The 13,587-nt window shown below is 42.2% G+C and overlaps 2 protein-coding genes across 2 annotated transcripts in view; both read right to left on the reverse strand.

Moving 5' to 3' along the window:
- The window catches only part of LOC106811547 (structure-specific endonuclease subunit SLX4-like), a 24,603-nt gene extending 24,257 nt beyond the window's left edge, over positions 1–346 (reverse strand). Inside the window, exon 1 of the mRNA XM_014815214.1 lies at positions 243–346. The gene's annotated coding sequence lies outside the window, so the exon portion shown is untranslated. The remainder of the gene's footprint in view (positions 1–242) is intronic.
- A 246-nt stretch (positions 347–592) lies between these two features.
- LOC106811560 (TBC domain-containing protein kinase-like protein) overlaps positions 593–13,587 on the reverse strand; it is a 14,849-nt gene continuing 1,854 nt past the window's right edge. Inside the window, 21 exon segments of the mRNA XM_014815230.1 lie at positions 593–1,968; positions 2,312–2,471; positions 3,013–3,044; positions 3,047–3,217; positions 4,333–4,463; positions 5,074–5,235; positions 5,462–5,584; positions 5,817–5,900; positions 6,121–6,361; positions 6,890–7,024; positions 7,338–7,431; positions 7,602–7,751; positions 8,249–8,408; positions 8,769–8,853; positions 9,230–9,349; positions 9,554–9,676; positions 9,886–10,009; positions 10,232–10,342; positions 10,482–10,559; positions 10,749–10,821; positions 11,211–11,420. Coding sequence (XP_014670716.1) covers positions 1,858–1,968; positions 2,312–2,471; positions 3,013–3,044; positions 3,047–3,217; positions 4,333–4,463; positions 5,074–5,235; positions 5,462–5,584; positions 5,817–5,900; positions 6,121–6,361; positions 6,890–7,024; positions 7,338–7,431; positions 7,602–7,751; positions 8,249–8,408; positions 8,769–8,853; positions 9,230–9,349; positions 9,554–9,676; positions 9,886–10,009; positions 10,232–10,342; positions 10,482–10,559; positions 10,749–10,821; positions 11,211–11,409 — 2,667 coding nt within the window. The 5' untranslated portion in view covers positions 11,410–11,420 and the 3' untranslated portion in view covers positions 593–1,857.

Here is a 13,587-nt window from a genome sequence, read left to right on the forward strand (position 1 = left end):
TAGAATACGGATGTATAGCCAATCCGTCGAACAGCCTGGTCGGGCTAACTAGTGGTAGGGTAGTGGTAGGGCTAACTAGTGGTCGGGGTAACTAGTGTAGTGAGTAGTGTACGATCTATAAGTTATAACTATAAGTATAACCCGCTGCTACCAACCAGCAAGCCATCCGCAAGTGCTCTTCCCGGACACCCAGCACTGCCGGTTGTAGAGTATACAGTAGCTTAGTTCTTACAGTTGCTTACTTGTTTAATTTGTAATTTTCAATGTAAGAATAGTAGAATGTAAGAAAAGTATGAATATTCAGAATAACTCCAAGTTTGGTCTGAACTGCAATCTTGAACAGACCTCAAACTATTTGCTATAACGCCGCCATCTATCGGCCACAAAACTAGTTCGTTCACCTTAGCTTGCATTGCAGCAAGACTTGATTGCAGCATATACTACTCATTCAATCAATACTAGCCACATACGCATATATATACGAGATTAATAAAAATATTATATGTACAGCACATAAATTTATTCTATCAAATTTTAAATTGAATTCAACATTACATCATATCAGGAGTAGATAATAGGGAATTATTCCCTATTATCTACTCCTGATTATATTTACTATCATACAACACTGTTTAGTTGAAGCAATATCTCGAAATCAAAAGCAATGGCAATAAAAACTATAAATGCACTCATGATTTCTATGATTATTATAAATATACTAATTATTTCTGATGTTGCCAGAGAAATATTCATGTTGCTCTTTGACTTAGTGGCTCTCGACAGTGTATATTATTATTTTATTTATAAAGAAAGAATTTATTATTAATTTTCAGACACTCCTTTAGATATGTTCTATGTATCTACCAAATGCTACAGTAAAAAAACAGAGAGCGTGACATATCTAACTCTCCTTGTCAATTCCAAGAACACTGGCATAGAGCACATGCTTATCGATAACCTTTAGGCAATACAACTGGTACTGCTTGGGCACGCAGTAGGATCTCGTATCAAGATGGCAATTTGTTCCAACAAAACCATAATATAAAATTATATCTGATAACGGCATAATCCATGAGTATCGAAAGATTCCCTTCAACTTTTTCGTTTTCAACTTACAAGTAGTAACATATAAGCACACCGTTTACTTAGGCTGTGCCTCCGGACATGGTTGGTATTACACGATGCTTGCGCTGAGAGGGTCTATGTCCCCCAGGGTACTGCCGGAACGTACCCTGGGTACGGTCCGGTATACCGGAATGTACCCTGGTACCAGAGCATATCAATCAACGTGATTTATATATGCTCTGGTGGTACTATCTAAAATGCACAAAACACGTACTATATACAGAAGGTCCGTGACGCTTCATAACACGACGCCCCCGCTCAGAACAAAATATAGGCAATTCATTACAGTTAATTCATATTACTGTACACTCAGAGCTATATCCACCTGATAATAACTATACATCATGCTCATAGAGATAACGAACGCAAAAAGTAGCCTCACCGTATATACAGACAAGAAAACATGGCAGGTATTACCTCTGCAAAGCACGACAGCACTCGGCAAGCTTGACAATCAATCACAATTCAATCAATCAATCAATCAATCAATCAATCAATCAATCACAATAGGAATGCAACCATTTTAACTCCCAAATGCAGGTGTAACCACACAGACAAGTGTTTTTTAACGACGAGCACACATTGCCAAATGGATTTTTTCCACGGCTACGCATGATATCTGGAGTGAATAATAAAGAGAGCCATAATATATAGAGTCTCTATATTATACATTCCTCATTGAGGCTGTCATGGTTTTGAAGATAGCAGCAGTGTCCGCCCCCGCGACTGACACTAGATCTCAGGTCGTGGGACAGACATCAACCCCGTTGACTTGAGGGCATCCAGTCCGTTGTGCAGCACACAGACCTTGGAGAATCCAATGGCGACAAGCTCACCTGCAAACTATGAACGTAGTGAGATTACAATACAGTAACTTACTCGTAAAACATCCATGTTGCACATATATATATATTCATATATATATATATATATAATACACACACACACATACATATGCACCCCTGTACTATCTATTTATGGGTAGATAATGGATAGTTTTCCCAATAACTTGTAGTAATTAGTAGCTATTTGCCCTTGAAAACAAAGCTATGACCACATTGTGCATACTCAATTGGTCGACAAAGAATGTGTTTGCTTCACATCTAACACAAACATACTCACCCTGAACTGAATAAAGCTCTGCTCGTTTTGAAACGATTACATTTCTGCGCGCGCAACTCTTTACCTGTGCAGCGTGGTTGCCTCTGTTGCCGACGACGACGACGAGTCTCCCGCGATGCGCGTACAGCTGAGACACGGCAGACGACGACACGAGGCCGCCATCTGGTGAGAAGGCCGAGGCAAAGGGGATGTTCACCGCTCCGGGAACCGTCCCGCGTAAGTAGCTGTCACGCGACGGTCAAGGTTCCATCTGTTCGAGACGACTCCCATATGCTATAGCGTGGTGTGCGGCGTTCGCAACCAAAAACAAACGCCTCCAGTTCACTTACGACCGTCGTTTCAACCCGTAATAGACCTGTATAATATTCTGTTTATCATAGATGAACAGACAGACAGAGACAGACAGACATGGATGAATGGATGGATGGATGTTTGGATAAATGAATGGATAGATAGATAAATAAATAGAAAGAAAGATTGATGGATAGATGGATAGACAGTTAGATAATTAGATAGACAGATAGATAAACAGACAGACAGACAGACAGACAGACAAATAGACAGACAAACAAACAGATACACAGACAAACAGACACACACACACACACATCAGCCGCGCATCACACACGCGACGCCACACGTGCACACACACACTTCAACGCAACGCACGCACGCACGCACCAGCACACACAACGCGCACCACGCACACACACACACACGCACACACACACACCCAACACAGCCATGTCTTCTATATAAGGATACTCCTCGCTGAGTCTCACGTCGATGACAAGCACCTTGGGAGCGCACCTGGCCGCGCTGGATGCTGTATGGTGCTGCGCGCGGGTGGCGGGTCGGCCGGCGGCGGACGAGGAGGACGCGAGCCGCACCAGGGCTCGAAGAGATCCCGCGCCGACACTGGCGCGCACCTCTCTCCTTCAGAGTCTGCGAGCGGCAGCGCATCCTTCGTCTCGACGTGAGAGAGAGGAGGAGACGGTGTATGAATAAGGAGAGAGGAGAGGCCGGCAGTGAGAAAGGGAGAGGAGAGATGGGAAATGGTGAAATTAGAGAGAGAGAAGAGGACGGCATAAAGGGGAGAAGAGAGACAGAAACAGAGGAGAAGAGAAAAGAGTAGGAAACAGCAAGAGAGAGAAGAGGAGAGGGACCGCAAAGAGGAAAGAGAGAGGCAGTGAGAGAAAGAGAGAGAAACAGTTAAAGAGAGAGAGAGAGAGTGAGAGAGAGACAGAGACAGACGAGGACCAGAGAAGAAGATACAGAGAGGAGGCGTGACAGCACAATGAATCCTGAGAAATGATGAGAGACGAGCAGAGGGGACAGCAAGAAGAGACGACGAGAGAGACAGCGGGGAAGAGTAGGAGAGAAGAGAGAGAGAGATGATAGAAGAAGAGCAGAGAGGGGAGAAGACCAGAGAGAGATAGAGAGAGAGGGGAGGAGAGTAGAGAGAGAAGAAGCATATATAGATAGAAGAATAGAGGAGAGAGAGAGGAATGAGATGAGGATAGATAGATTAATATTAGAGAGCAGAGGAGAGAGAGAGAGGAGAGAGGAGTAGATGAGAAGAAGAAGAGAGGGAGAGAGGGAGAGAGAGAGGAGAGAGAGAGAACAGCGAGTGGTAATCGGCAATGACCGACGTACGCAAATTTATCGCATATGATTCAAATACAAACACAGGTACTGTGCCCTTATTCTAACTTTACTTATGCGTGAAGGATATGCACTAGGTCAAAGTAAACTGTCAGCGATAAGGCCAAAACAAAATATATGTGTGGTTACCGTTACATGCCGGAAAAAAATAGGGTAGGTAGGTAGGGAAAACATTTTATTTTCTTGAAATATTTTATTTACGAACCATGTCCGAAGGATGTGCGTTGTGCCTTTTGAAGCAGGAACTGTCCAATTCATATATTTTTTATTTTTTTATTTTATTTTAATTTTTTTTGACTTTAAAGAAAATTGACAATAAAATGTTTAGGGTCGCTGGGAATAAATAGGGTCGGTCGGGAAACCGTAACCACACCTATATTTTGTTTTGGCCCAATGAAAGTGAGTGACGCAAGCACTCACGTATAAAGCTCTGCCTTCTCCTGATTTTTCACCCTTCGTCTTTGGCCTTGCATGTTGCCTAAAGGTGGCGCTCTTTGGTGTGCTCCGGAAAAAATGTATAGAGGCTTGAACGCATTTCTCCATGTCTATTTCTGAAAAGGGGGCAACATACAACATGAACAACTAGACAGAGTGCACTCACGGAGTGCATACCTCCGCCAGCGACATACGCCATGCGCCATATGACTCACGAACACACGAATAACCCACGATACACACATGTACTGACATGTACACGCTCCTGCTCAAGCAAGCACGCGCTGGCTTGCTGACTCGCTGGCTCGCTGGGTCGACGCGCTAATATCGATCGCGTGAACACACAAACACACGAACACTAGACTGGTACCCGGTCCCACCTCTCGGCTTAGTTACTCGATGGGGGAATCGAGGTGAGAGCGAGTACCAGTCTAACGCGAACACACGAGAGCGAAAACATAACCTCCCTCCAACTCCGTTGGGCGGAAGTATAATTACTCATAATATTCATTAATAATTTAAACTTAATGACTTAACGACGAAAAACGACCATATACAATGTAGTAGTCTGAAGAAGATATGTCAGGGAAAGATATGCAGATATATCTCACTTATAGATGGCATCAATTGCTAATAATAGCTTAGCTCTTAATGGCATAAAAATAGTTTTGCATTAAAATGTTAACTTAATTACAATTAATAAAAAGTTACTTTAATAAATCTTACCTGGCAAGTCAGAGAAAACCAATATGCATTCATTGAACCCAAAAGAAAGCAAGTTGGTGCGCAACTGTTTCAAGATGGCTACCCCGATAAACAATGGTAGCGATGAGTCGCCTAGCAACAGTGTGTCCCATAAATGAAATATCTTGTGCAGGGGGAACACATCTGAAATGTAACAGAATGCTTAGCATGCTTAGATAAAATAACAATAAAATTTCAGATGTTTTTTTATTTAAAATTTAAAAACCTTTATGTGAAATATATTTATCTAGGATATATATGAAGAACTCATGTATAGAATATAGAATGCTGACTGAATATAGAATATAGAATATACCCTAACTCATGTACTACTCTATAAAACATAATTCTTGTCGTGGGCAATACTTACGTGCGTACATGGTAAGAAACCAGGGAATAGCGTAGAGTTCTGGGATGAAACCTATAGTGTCCAGATGGTTGGACACATCTGGATCGTGGAATGCTATCATGTGTGAAAACACTGCCAGGTATTCTAAAAAAAATTTATCAAGACACAAATGTTGTTTAACGGAAAATGGTAAATGGAAAAAATTTTACCATTAGAAATGTCAGAATACATTTTTTGTTTTGTTTTACTAATTGTATAACTTATAATCTTATTGCCACACATACAATGAGATAACACGAAATTTTCACGAAACTCTTTATCTAGTTTTAATCTCAACATAGCTATAAACAACAATGCAAGAAATAACCTGCCTTACCTTGAATCACAGCTGCATTATCCTTCATGAAAAACTTGTGCAAGTATTTATTGATGAAATTTGTCATGCACGCATATGCCAGAGCTGAAATGAATAACATTACTATAATAAGAAAAATTACATCCGCCATGGGCTACATTCGCCACTTAAAAATCAAACATATAGATATTTGCATTTGTATTGTTATAAAAAACATTAAAAAAATATAAATTATATATAAATTATAATTTTATAACATAATTTGATCATATACATTATAATTTTTAATAAAAAGCTGCCACAATCGTCTGCTGTCTATACACACCTTCGTCGTTGAAGTTTAAGTAGATGAAGGAGGCGCAGAGGGAGTCGAGGCCCTGCCAGTAGACGTACTGCGGGTGGCTGATCACCCACGCCTTCAGCACGCGCTTGAACTTGCCGTGGCTCTCCGGCGACGACAGCAGCTCGTTGTACTGGTGGCAGCGCGGAATGTCGACCTCGATCTGCCGGTCGGTCGCCGTTGCCGTTCGCTTGTCGATGGCGTCGTAGCACGCGCGCACATCACCCTGCGCACGCGCAACAGCAGTGTACGGTAGTAGCGCGATACCCGTGTATAATAGCCAAGGCGTTACTCCGAGATGAACGGTTATGAGGTGTTACTCAGGGGGTTCGGAAGGGGCGATATTGTGCAACTTTCTGTTACTCAATAATTCCCGGAGTCTGGACCTTCGCAGAGGAAGAACTTTCAGAGGGGGAGAGAGAGAGAGAGAGAGAGGGAGGCAGAGGGAAAGAGAGGACTTTCGCAGGGTATTATCTCTATCTATACAAACATAAATGGTGTATCAGCAGTGCCAGATTATACGTCATTACAAGCCACCCAGAATATTTTCACGCCGATTTTCAATACGAATGACAGTAACTATTCTCTAAATTCGGGCGGCAACGCTGAAACTTTGGCACGAAGTCACGCCTGATGATGAGGCTAATAAGATTTCGACTACAAGATTGCTGCCTTCTTCTTAGTTCACAGAAACATCGTTGAGTTAACTTCTTAGTATACACGTACGCATATAAAGTTCTTAGTATGCACGCACCTCAATATCAAGCAGGGTTGCCCAGACGTACGGCCTCACGAGCGGTGGAATGTCGACCCTAGCTTCTCTCCAGATCTGCGAGCGCTTGTACGGGTATCCCTCTAGCAGACGCTTAAACAGGACCACCCTGTGCAACTGTGTAAAGACACACCATCTTTGAATTACTGCCCATGGGATAACCTACCTTTGCTCAAAGGCACACTGGTAGAATCGAAGTGGTAAACAAACGCTACAAGTTTCATTCCCGTGCGGTAACCAACCGAGCCAACGTACACTGTTTCCTATCATAGTAATAGTAAATATCAGGAGTGAATAAAAACAAATATTTTGTTTTGTCTGTTTTTATGCACCCCTGCAACTATAGTAAGTAGTGATCTTTCAAGTAATATGCCACTCGTGATTTCCACAAGAGAATGCATTTAGGATGATGTATGTAAGCACTATGCACCTGATATTCGATGTCTTTCTCTCGAATGATCAGCGGCAAGGTGGCTGTTGCAGATAGATCACTCATGCTTGGCGACATAGGAAGAACTGGTTTTCTGCGAACACAACAACGCAAACACTGGTGTAAATGTAGCAGAAATATGTAGGTGTACGTAGGTTGGTTATGTATAACAAGTACTAACCATTTTTACCATTACTTATACATATCGCGCTGAACTATGACTCTAAACGTGAAGATAGAATTATCGAATTAAATATCACATACAGTTCTTCGAGGAGTGGAAAGTAAATCGATGGGTGCACTTCCTTTAGTCGATCCTTCAGAGTATCCAGTGACAAGCAGACAACAGTTTCATCTAGGGTATTGGAACGATGGGCCTCCTGACCGAATGGCTCCCCATTCTGTAGTACCACACTGCAACAACCAAGAAAGACCAGAATCACTCGCATGTACCTTAAACTTTCCTAAAAAAAACGTTTGCTTGTTAACAAGAGATGAGAAGTGACAGCTGTTAACTCTAATCTTAATGTAATAGCTAAACAACTGCTATTTTGCGGACTACTACATCTACTACTGCTGCTACTACTCTGATCGCTATTACCCCCTATCACTTCCACAATGTGCTATCACTAATCATCTTTGCAACTGCTGCTGATTTTGTGGTTGCAGCTGTGATAATGACAATGTTGCCACTGTTAACGTAGTTCACGTGGCGCAAATATACCACAAAATGTCTTTAGCCTAGGAACATGAGGGTTTGCTATGACTTCTAATCAATAAAAGACACATCTTGAGTTTGACATGGAATGATCACTCTCAGCTATCAATGCGTACTCAACATTTTCCCACATTTACAAAGCTGCTTCAAAACTCCGAAATCTGTATCAACGTAGCGAATGCGCGCTACCTACTTTGGCTGCATGAAAATGGGCGGCTTCTTTTTGATCATGCCACGCTTGCTTAACTCGTTCTCCAGGTCTCCGCCGGCAAGGCTCCACAGGTAGTACACCTCGTCCATGCCCCGTTCGGCCAGGTAGTCTGTCGGCATGTCTTCTGCTTCCTCGCCCTCTGCTGATGACAAACACATCACTGTTCATCTAACGTCGTGCACTTCTGATACATGCACACGTGCATGTGCGTGCGTGCGTGCTTGTGTGCGTTCGTGGGTGTTCATGTAATGTATGTACATTCGTGCGTGGGTGTTCATGTGTGTGTACATACGTGTGTGGGTGTGTGCGTGCATGCATGCATGTGTGCGTGTGTGTGCCAGCATGCTTGCATGTGTGCGTGTGTGTGGCCGCGATCAGCAGGATGGGCACCTAGCAGCGGTTCTCGAAAACACCGATTTTGCACCTACTCTGCAGCGCAGTCATACCGTATAGTGTCATGGCATGTTCGCATACAAAAATAAAACTTGATAGGTTTCAATACCTAACAGGTCATTGACTGGTGGCAGCTCCAGCTTTCTGCATCTCAACTTCCCTGTGAACAAGTGCAGGCCATTGATGCTCGGAACCTGCAACAACAACAACAATAATAACAACAACAACAACAACAACAAATATAAAAGCAACAACGCGGAACAACATGCAAATTTGCTAATGCAATTCATACGTATTCATCGCTGGACGTGCTATATTATGGAAATAGGAAACAATCAAAGATGCACACGTCAGACAAGGAAATTTCAGTCACGATATATATTTTCAAATGGGAACCCGTGGTTACAATGCAGGCCTTGAATACCATGCTGGGGCTGGAGAAATTGTATACAAATATTAAACTGGTAATACTCCAATTCTGCAATGGGACACCCCACAATAGGAGAGAGACTACTGTATCAAGATCTTCACAAACTCCTCTAAGTTGACATCTAAGTTGAATAAGTTTACCTTTGCCAGCTGCTCTTCTGCAAATACAGGATGTTGTAGTAAATCAGATGGGTATGGCCGACTGTTTGCTTTCACTGTCAAACACTTAGTAAGAAGATCAAGCAATGATGATGGCACATTCTGAAAAAACAACAACAGCATTTGTCTCTCACTTTCTACAAATTTTACAGCTACATTTAATGCAACGTATGAATTACTGTGATACAACATTTATGTTGTGTTGTGTTGTGTTGTGTTACACGTATTACATTGCGTTACGCTACGTTATGTTATATATAATCGCAGAACAGTATTATGTAATTTACTTGAAGAAAACTGCCTCACCTTTAGTTTTTCGAGCACACCATGACTGTGGGCAATATCTTGTACTGGCTCGTGAGACTGCAGGAGACAAATTACTTGCTTCAGCATGGATGCCATGTTGAGCTTACTCCACAACTCAATTCCCTAGAATGGTGAAATTTTAATTAATTTTAATTAAAAATCAATTTTAATGTGTCTGCAGGATGGTGACAGATTTATATAACCTCAAAGAGGACATCAACAGAGAGATATCATGGGAGATAGTTATTTTCTGACATGAAATACTGTTGTTGTTGTTAAATTAATCCATGTGTGCTCTGTGTTCTAAGAAATAGTTCTCTAGAAAACCATACCAGGAGAAGCTCTAGTAATATTACTCCTAGCGACCACACATCTGTCTTTGGGCTAGACAAAAGTTGTAAAGTGGCGGGCAGCCGACCACTGGCTAACACTTCTGGTGCTAGGTAGCTTGGAGACCTGTGCAAAATAGATCGTATTGCATGAAACAACAGATGTGTAACAACGATCGACGTTTTAACAAACGTGTAATCCGCTAGTTATGTATGTGCTACTGTGACCAAGTTAGTGCATACACTTTGGTGCATATAAAGTGCTCACGATAAAGACAATGACGTGCTAGTTACAAGTAACTGATTATGTCACATATATGCATAAAAAAAAACACTCGAACATGCTCACCCAATGGGAAAGTCGACACTTGTCCCATAGTCTGTCATCGTGTAGAGACCAAAGTTTGTAAGCTTTGCACACCCTACGCCGTCAATCAGAATAGCTTTGGGAGATAAACACCTGGGAATACACAATAAAATACCCAACATTACTGCATTCAGTGATCTCTATATAAGCTCTTCTAAAAAGATCTTGTGCACGATGAAATTATTTACTAAAATTTCCTATGTTTTGCTGAAATGAAAACCAATCCACAAACCTGTGTACAAGCCCTTGTCGGTTTAAATGGTCGATTCCTTGCAGTATCTGATATGCAAGCCGTATCACAGTGGATATACTGGAAATGATACATGTAGAATAATTTATACATCAACAGGATAATTTCTAGCCTAATTGTGTTAGCATGCTTATTTAATTACTTCAGTACCAAATTCAGACCCAATTAATGTAACACATACATTTTTATGATTTATATGTATAATAATGTACATTGCAGAACTCGGGTCGGGTGTTCTGGTTTAGTTACCATGAGTATATTCCACTGTTTGCTTCTGTTGCCAAGCTTGTCTTGTAGTGTTCCTGTACAACTATCAACCTCTCTGTTGTATAAAACAAACCACATTTGAATTAATTAATATTTGCCTCATCTGCCCAGAGAAAGCGGGCACAATTTCTGATGTGCAAAATAGTATAAATGCCTTGACTATAGAACAAATACAAAGTTTTTTTTTTTCGTTTTTCTTGACAATCCGGGTCGGCGGATCTGTAAACCACCAAAATAAAAAAATCTCGCCTTAACATCATTACACATCCACTGTGATGCTTAGTAGGAACTAATTAAGCATCGCAAATTCAACAATTTGCGTGAAGAACGTGTACATCATAAATATATGTCAACTGAGTTAAACAAAGGCAAACTGAAATGAGATTAAGTTAATCTAGTAACTAAAAAAGCTTTACAAACCTGAGTATAATATATTCATCATACCATGTTTTCCACGTGCAATGTCCACGTATCTGCACAGGTTAGGATGTGTGATGTCCTTTAGTTGTTGAAAACGGCCGAAAACTTTGATTGAATTCGGGGTGAGCGGTAAGCCATCACTGCCACATTGATCATTCGCATGGACAGACGTCAGGAAAGTCCGTATTCCAAGCTCCGCATTGCCAAGCGGGAAGAACTCCATATCTGGATGCCCTAGAAATATGAAAAAATATCTAAACATATAAGCCAATGACTATAACCGACTTATATAATATCCAATATCGAAACTGTAGATATCTTGATCTTGATTGTGTACTGCGTCGACCGCGTATACGCGTATTATGATGCAGGTGGTGGGGCATGGTAAAATTAGGCGCTCCCGGTTGCGACCGCGACACAGATGGCGTCGATTATGGTCTGTGTGCAGGCATTCCAGTACACGATGGTCCGTGGAAAGAATGAGTTCTTGAATTCCTCTGTTGAGGTTCTAATGACTGCGAGTTTGTTGTCGTTTTTGCTCCTTGTGCGCGATGGACCCATCCTGATGTACTGGACTTTGGGGATCGCAGTACTTCCACAGAGAATTTTGTTGAGAAGGTTGAGTCGCTTCTCTTTATGGCGTATTTGAAGATTCGACCAATTAAGTGATTGTAACATTGCAGTTACGCTGTTGGTTCTGCCATAATCCATTTTTCCATCTATTTCATAGAAGTACGATAGCGTCTTTTTTGTCCGTGTTGCATGCAGGATGTAACACTTCTGGGCGTTAAATTGCATCCCCCAGGTCTCGGCCCAGGATTGAAGGATGGACAATTAAGTCTTGCTGTATTGCTCCACTAGATATGGGCATAGCGGAGGCACAATTGCATTTGATCCCACTGAAGGGTGTATGTAGATAAGCCCTTGGGATAATGTACGTATATTATACAGAGTCACTGAGAGTGCATGCTTGGTTATACACACGCAGACTATTTTGCAACATTTTGTGAGTTACAGTGTATATAGCATACATGTATCGTAGCTCCAAGAAACGGTATTGCTAGGGTTACAATACGACAATCCGTCGTATAGACAATCCGTCGCACAGCTATGTATAGCCAATCCGTCGCACAGCCTGGTCGGGCTAACATGTATCGGTGTTATCGCGCATTTATTCTCGCCCTACGTGCATAGTCGAAAGGCTTCTGCAAGCGCCACAACTCCTCAATTGACCGATTATACGCCGTTATGACAGAACCGTGGAAATTGTTCTACATAGAGGGCAGCGAATTCGATCAAAAGGCGCCGCGAGGCGGCGCTGTTCGCGCTTCGCGCGTATATCCGGGCTGCAGATCGTCTAGTGATCCCCTAGATGGCGCATTATTAATTAACAATTAATAAAATCAGTTAACCTTAACCCTAACCCTAACCCTAATCCTAACCCTAATCCTAACCCTAACCCTAACCCTAACCCTAACCCTAACCCTAACCCTAACCCGAATCCTAACCCTAACCCTATCCCTAATTCAAAATAATAATAATAAGCCCTCTAGGGAGAGAATTCGGTACCTTGGGAGACGCGCTGTCCCTAGTCGCAGCCCAATGTGCGACGTGCAAATGTGCAAATGTGCAAATGTGGACAGCTCTTATATCCTTGGGCCCATTCATCCAGTGATGCACCCTCTTCCAAAATCCTACCATGTCTAGCTTTCCCATGACATGTTCGTATTCGGACATTCGCGCTGCCATTGGCAAAACCTAGCTAGTGTGATACATTGGATATCAACCCATATCTCAAGTGAGGCAAATGGCAATACTAATTACTAATACTATGTCACACTAATCGCTGTGCTGAGTGATGACTCATTGACTGGTGTGTAGCCCCAGTGTTTAGCTGCTTACCACAAATCCTAAATACTGTGAGCAGTGATCTGCCATATACTGATGTAAAATGCTCGTAATTGCTAACTTGCTGGTTGGCGCGTTAGGTTTTCCTCTAGAAAAGCGATTTCGAATTTATTTAATTTCACGCCCTGAACTTATTCTCGTACATATGGCGTCCCATAGATGGCGCGACGAGGCTCTCTTCGAGGGATTTTCCAGAGAATTTTCCTTAGACTGCCCCGCGGTGGAGAGTTTGACACGCTCCACTAACTATAACTTTAGTGTAGCGAAAGATACTTGGCCGAGTTAAGGCCCGTACGAGTCTAGCTGGAATCGTGACGTGGGCTTTTAATTATCGTAGCCATGTTGGTTCCCTTCACGTTCATTGGCTAAGCCCGTTGATTGATGTTTGTTTAGACTGAGAATGCAGAAGCAGAAGCAGAAGCAGAAGCAGTGCGGGCGTCTGAAGGTCTGCGAATGTTAATAACCGCGCAAAACCTTTCTGCATTTAACGTTG

The sequence above is a fragment of the Priapulus caudatus genome, unplaced genomic scaffold (genome assembly GCF_000485595.1).
Source record: "Priapulus caudatus unplaced genomic scaffold, Priapulus_caudatus-5.0.1 Scaffold551, whole genome shotgun sequence".
NCBI classification, from domain to species: domain Eukaryota; kingdom Metazoa; phylum Priapulida; class Priapulimorpha; order Priapulimorphida; family Priapulidae; genus Priapulus; species Priapulus caudatus.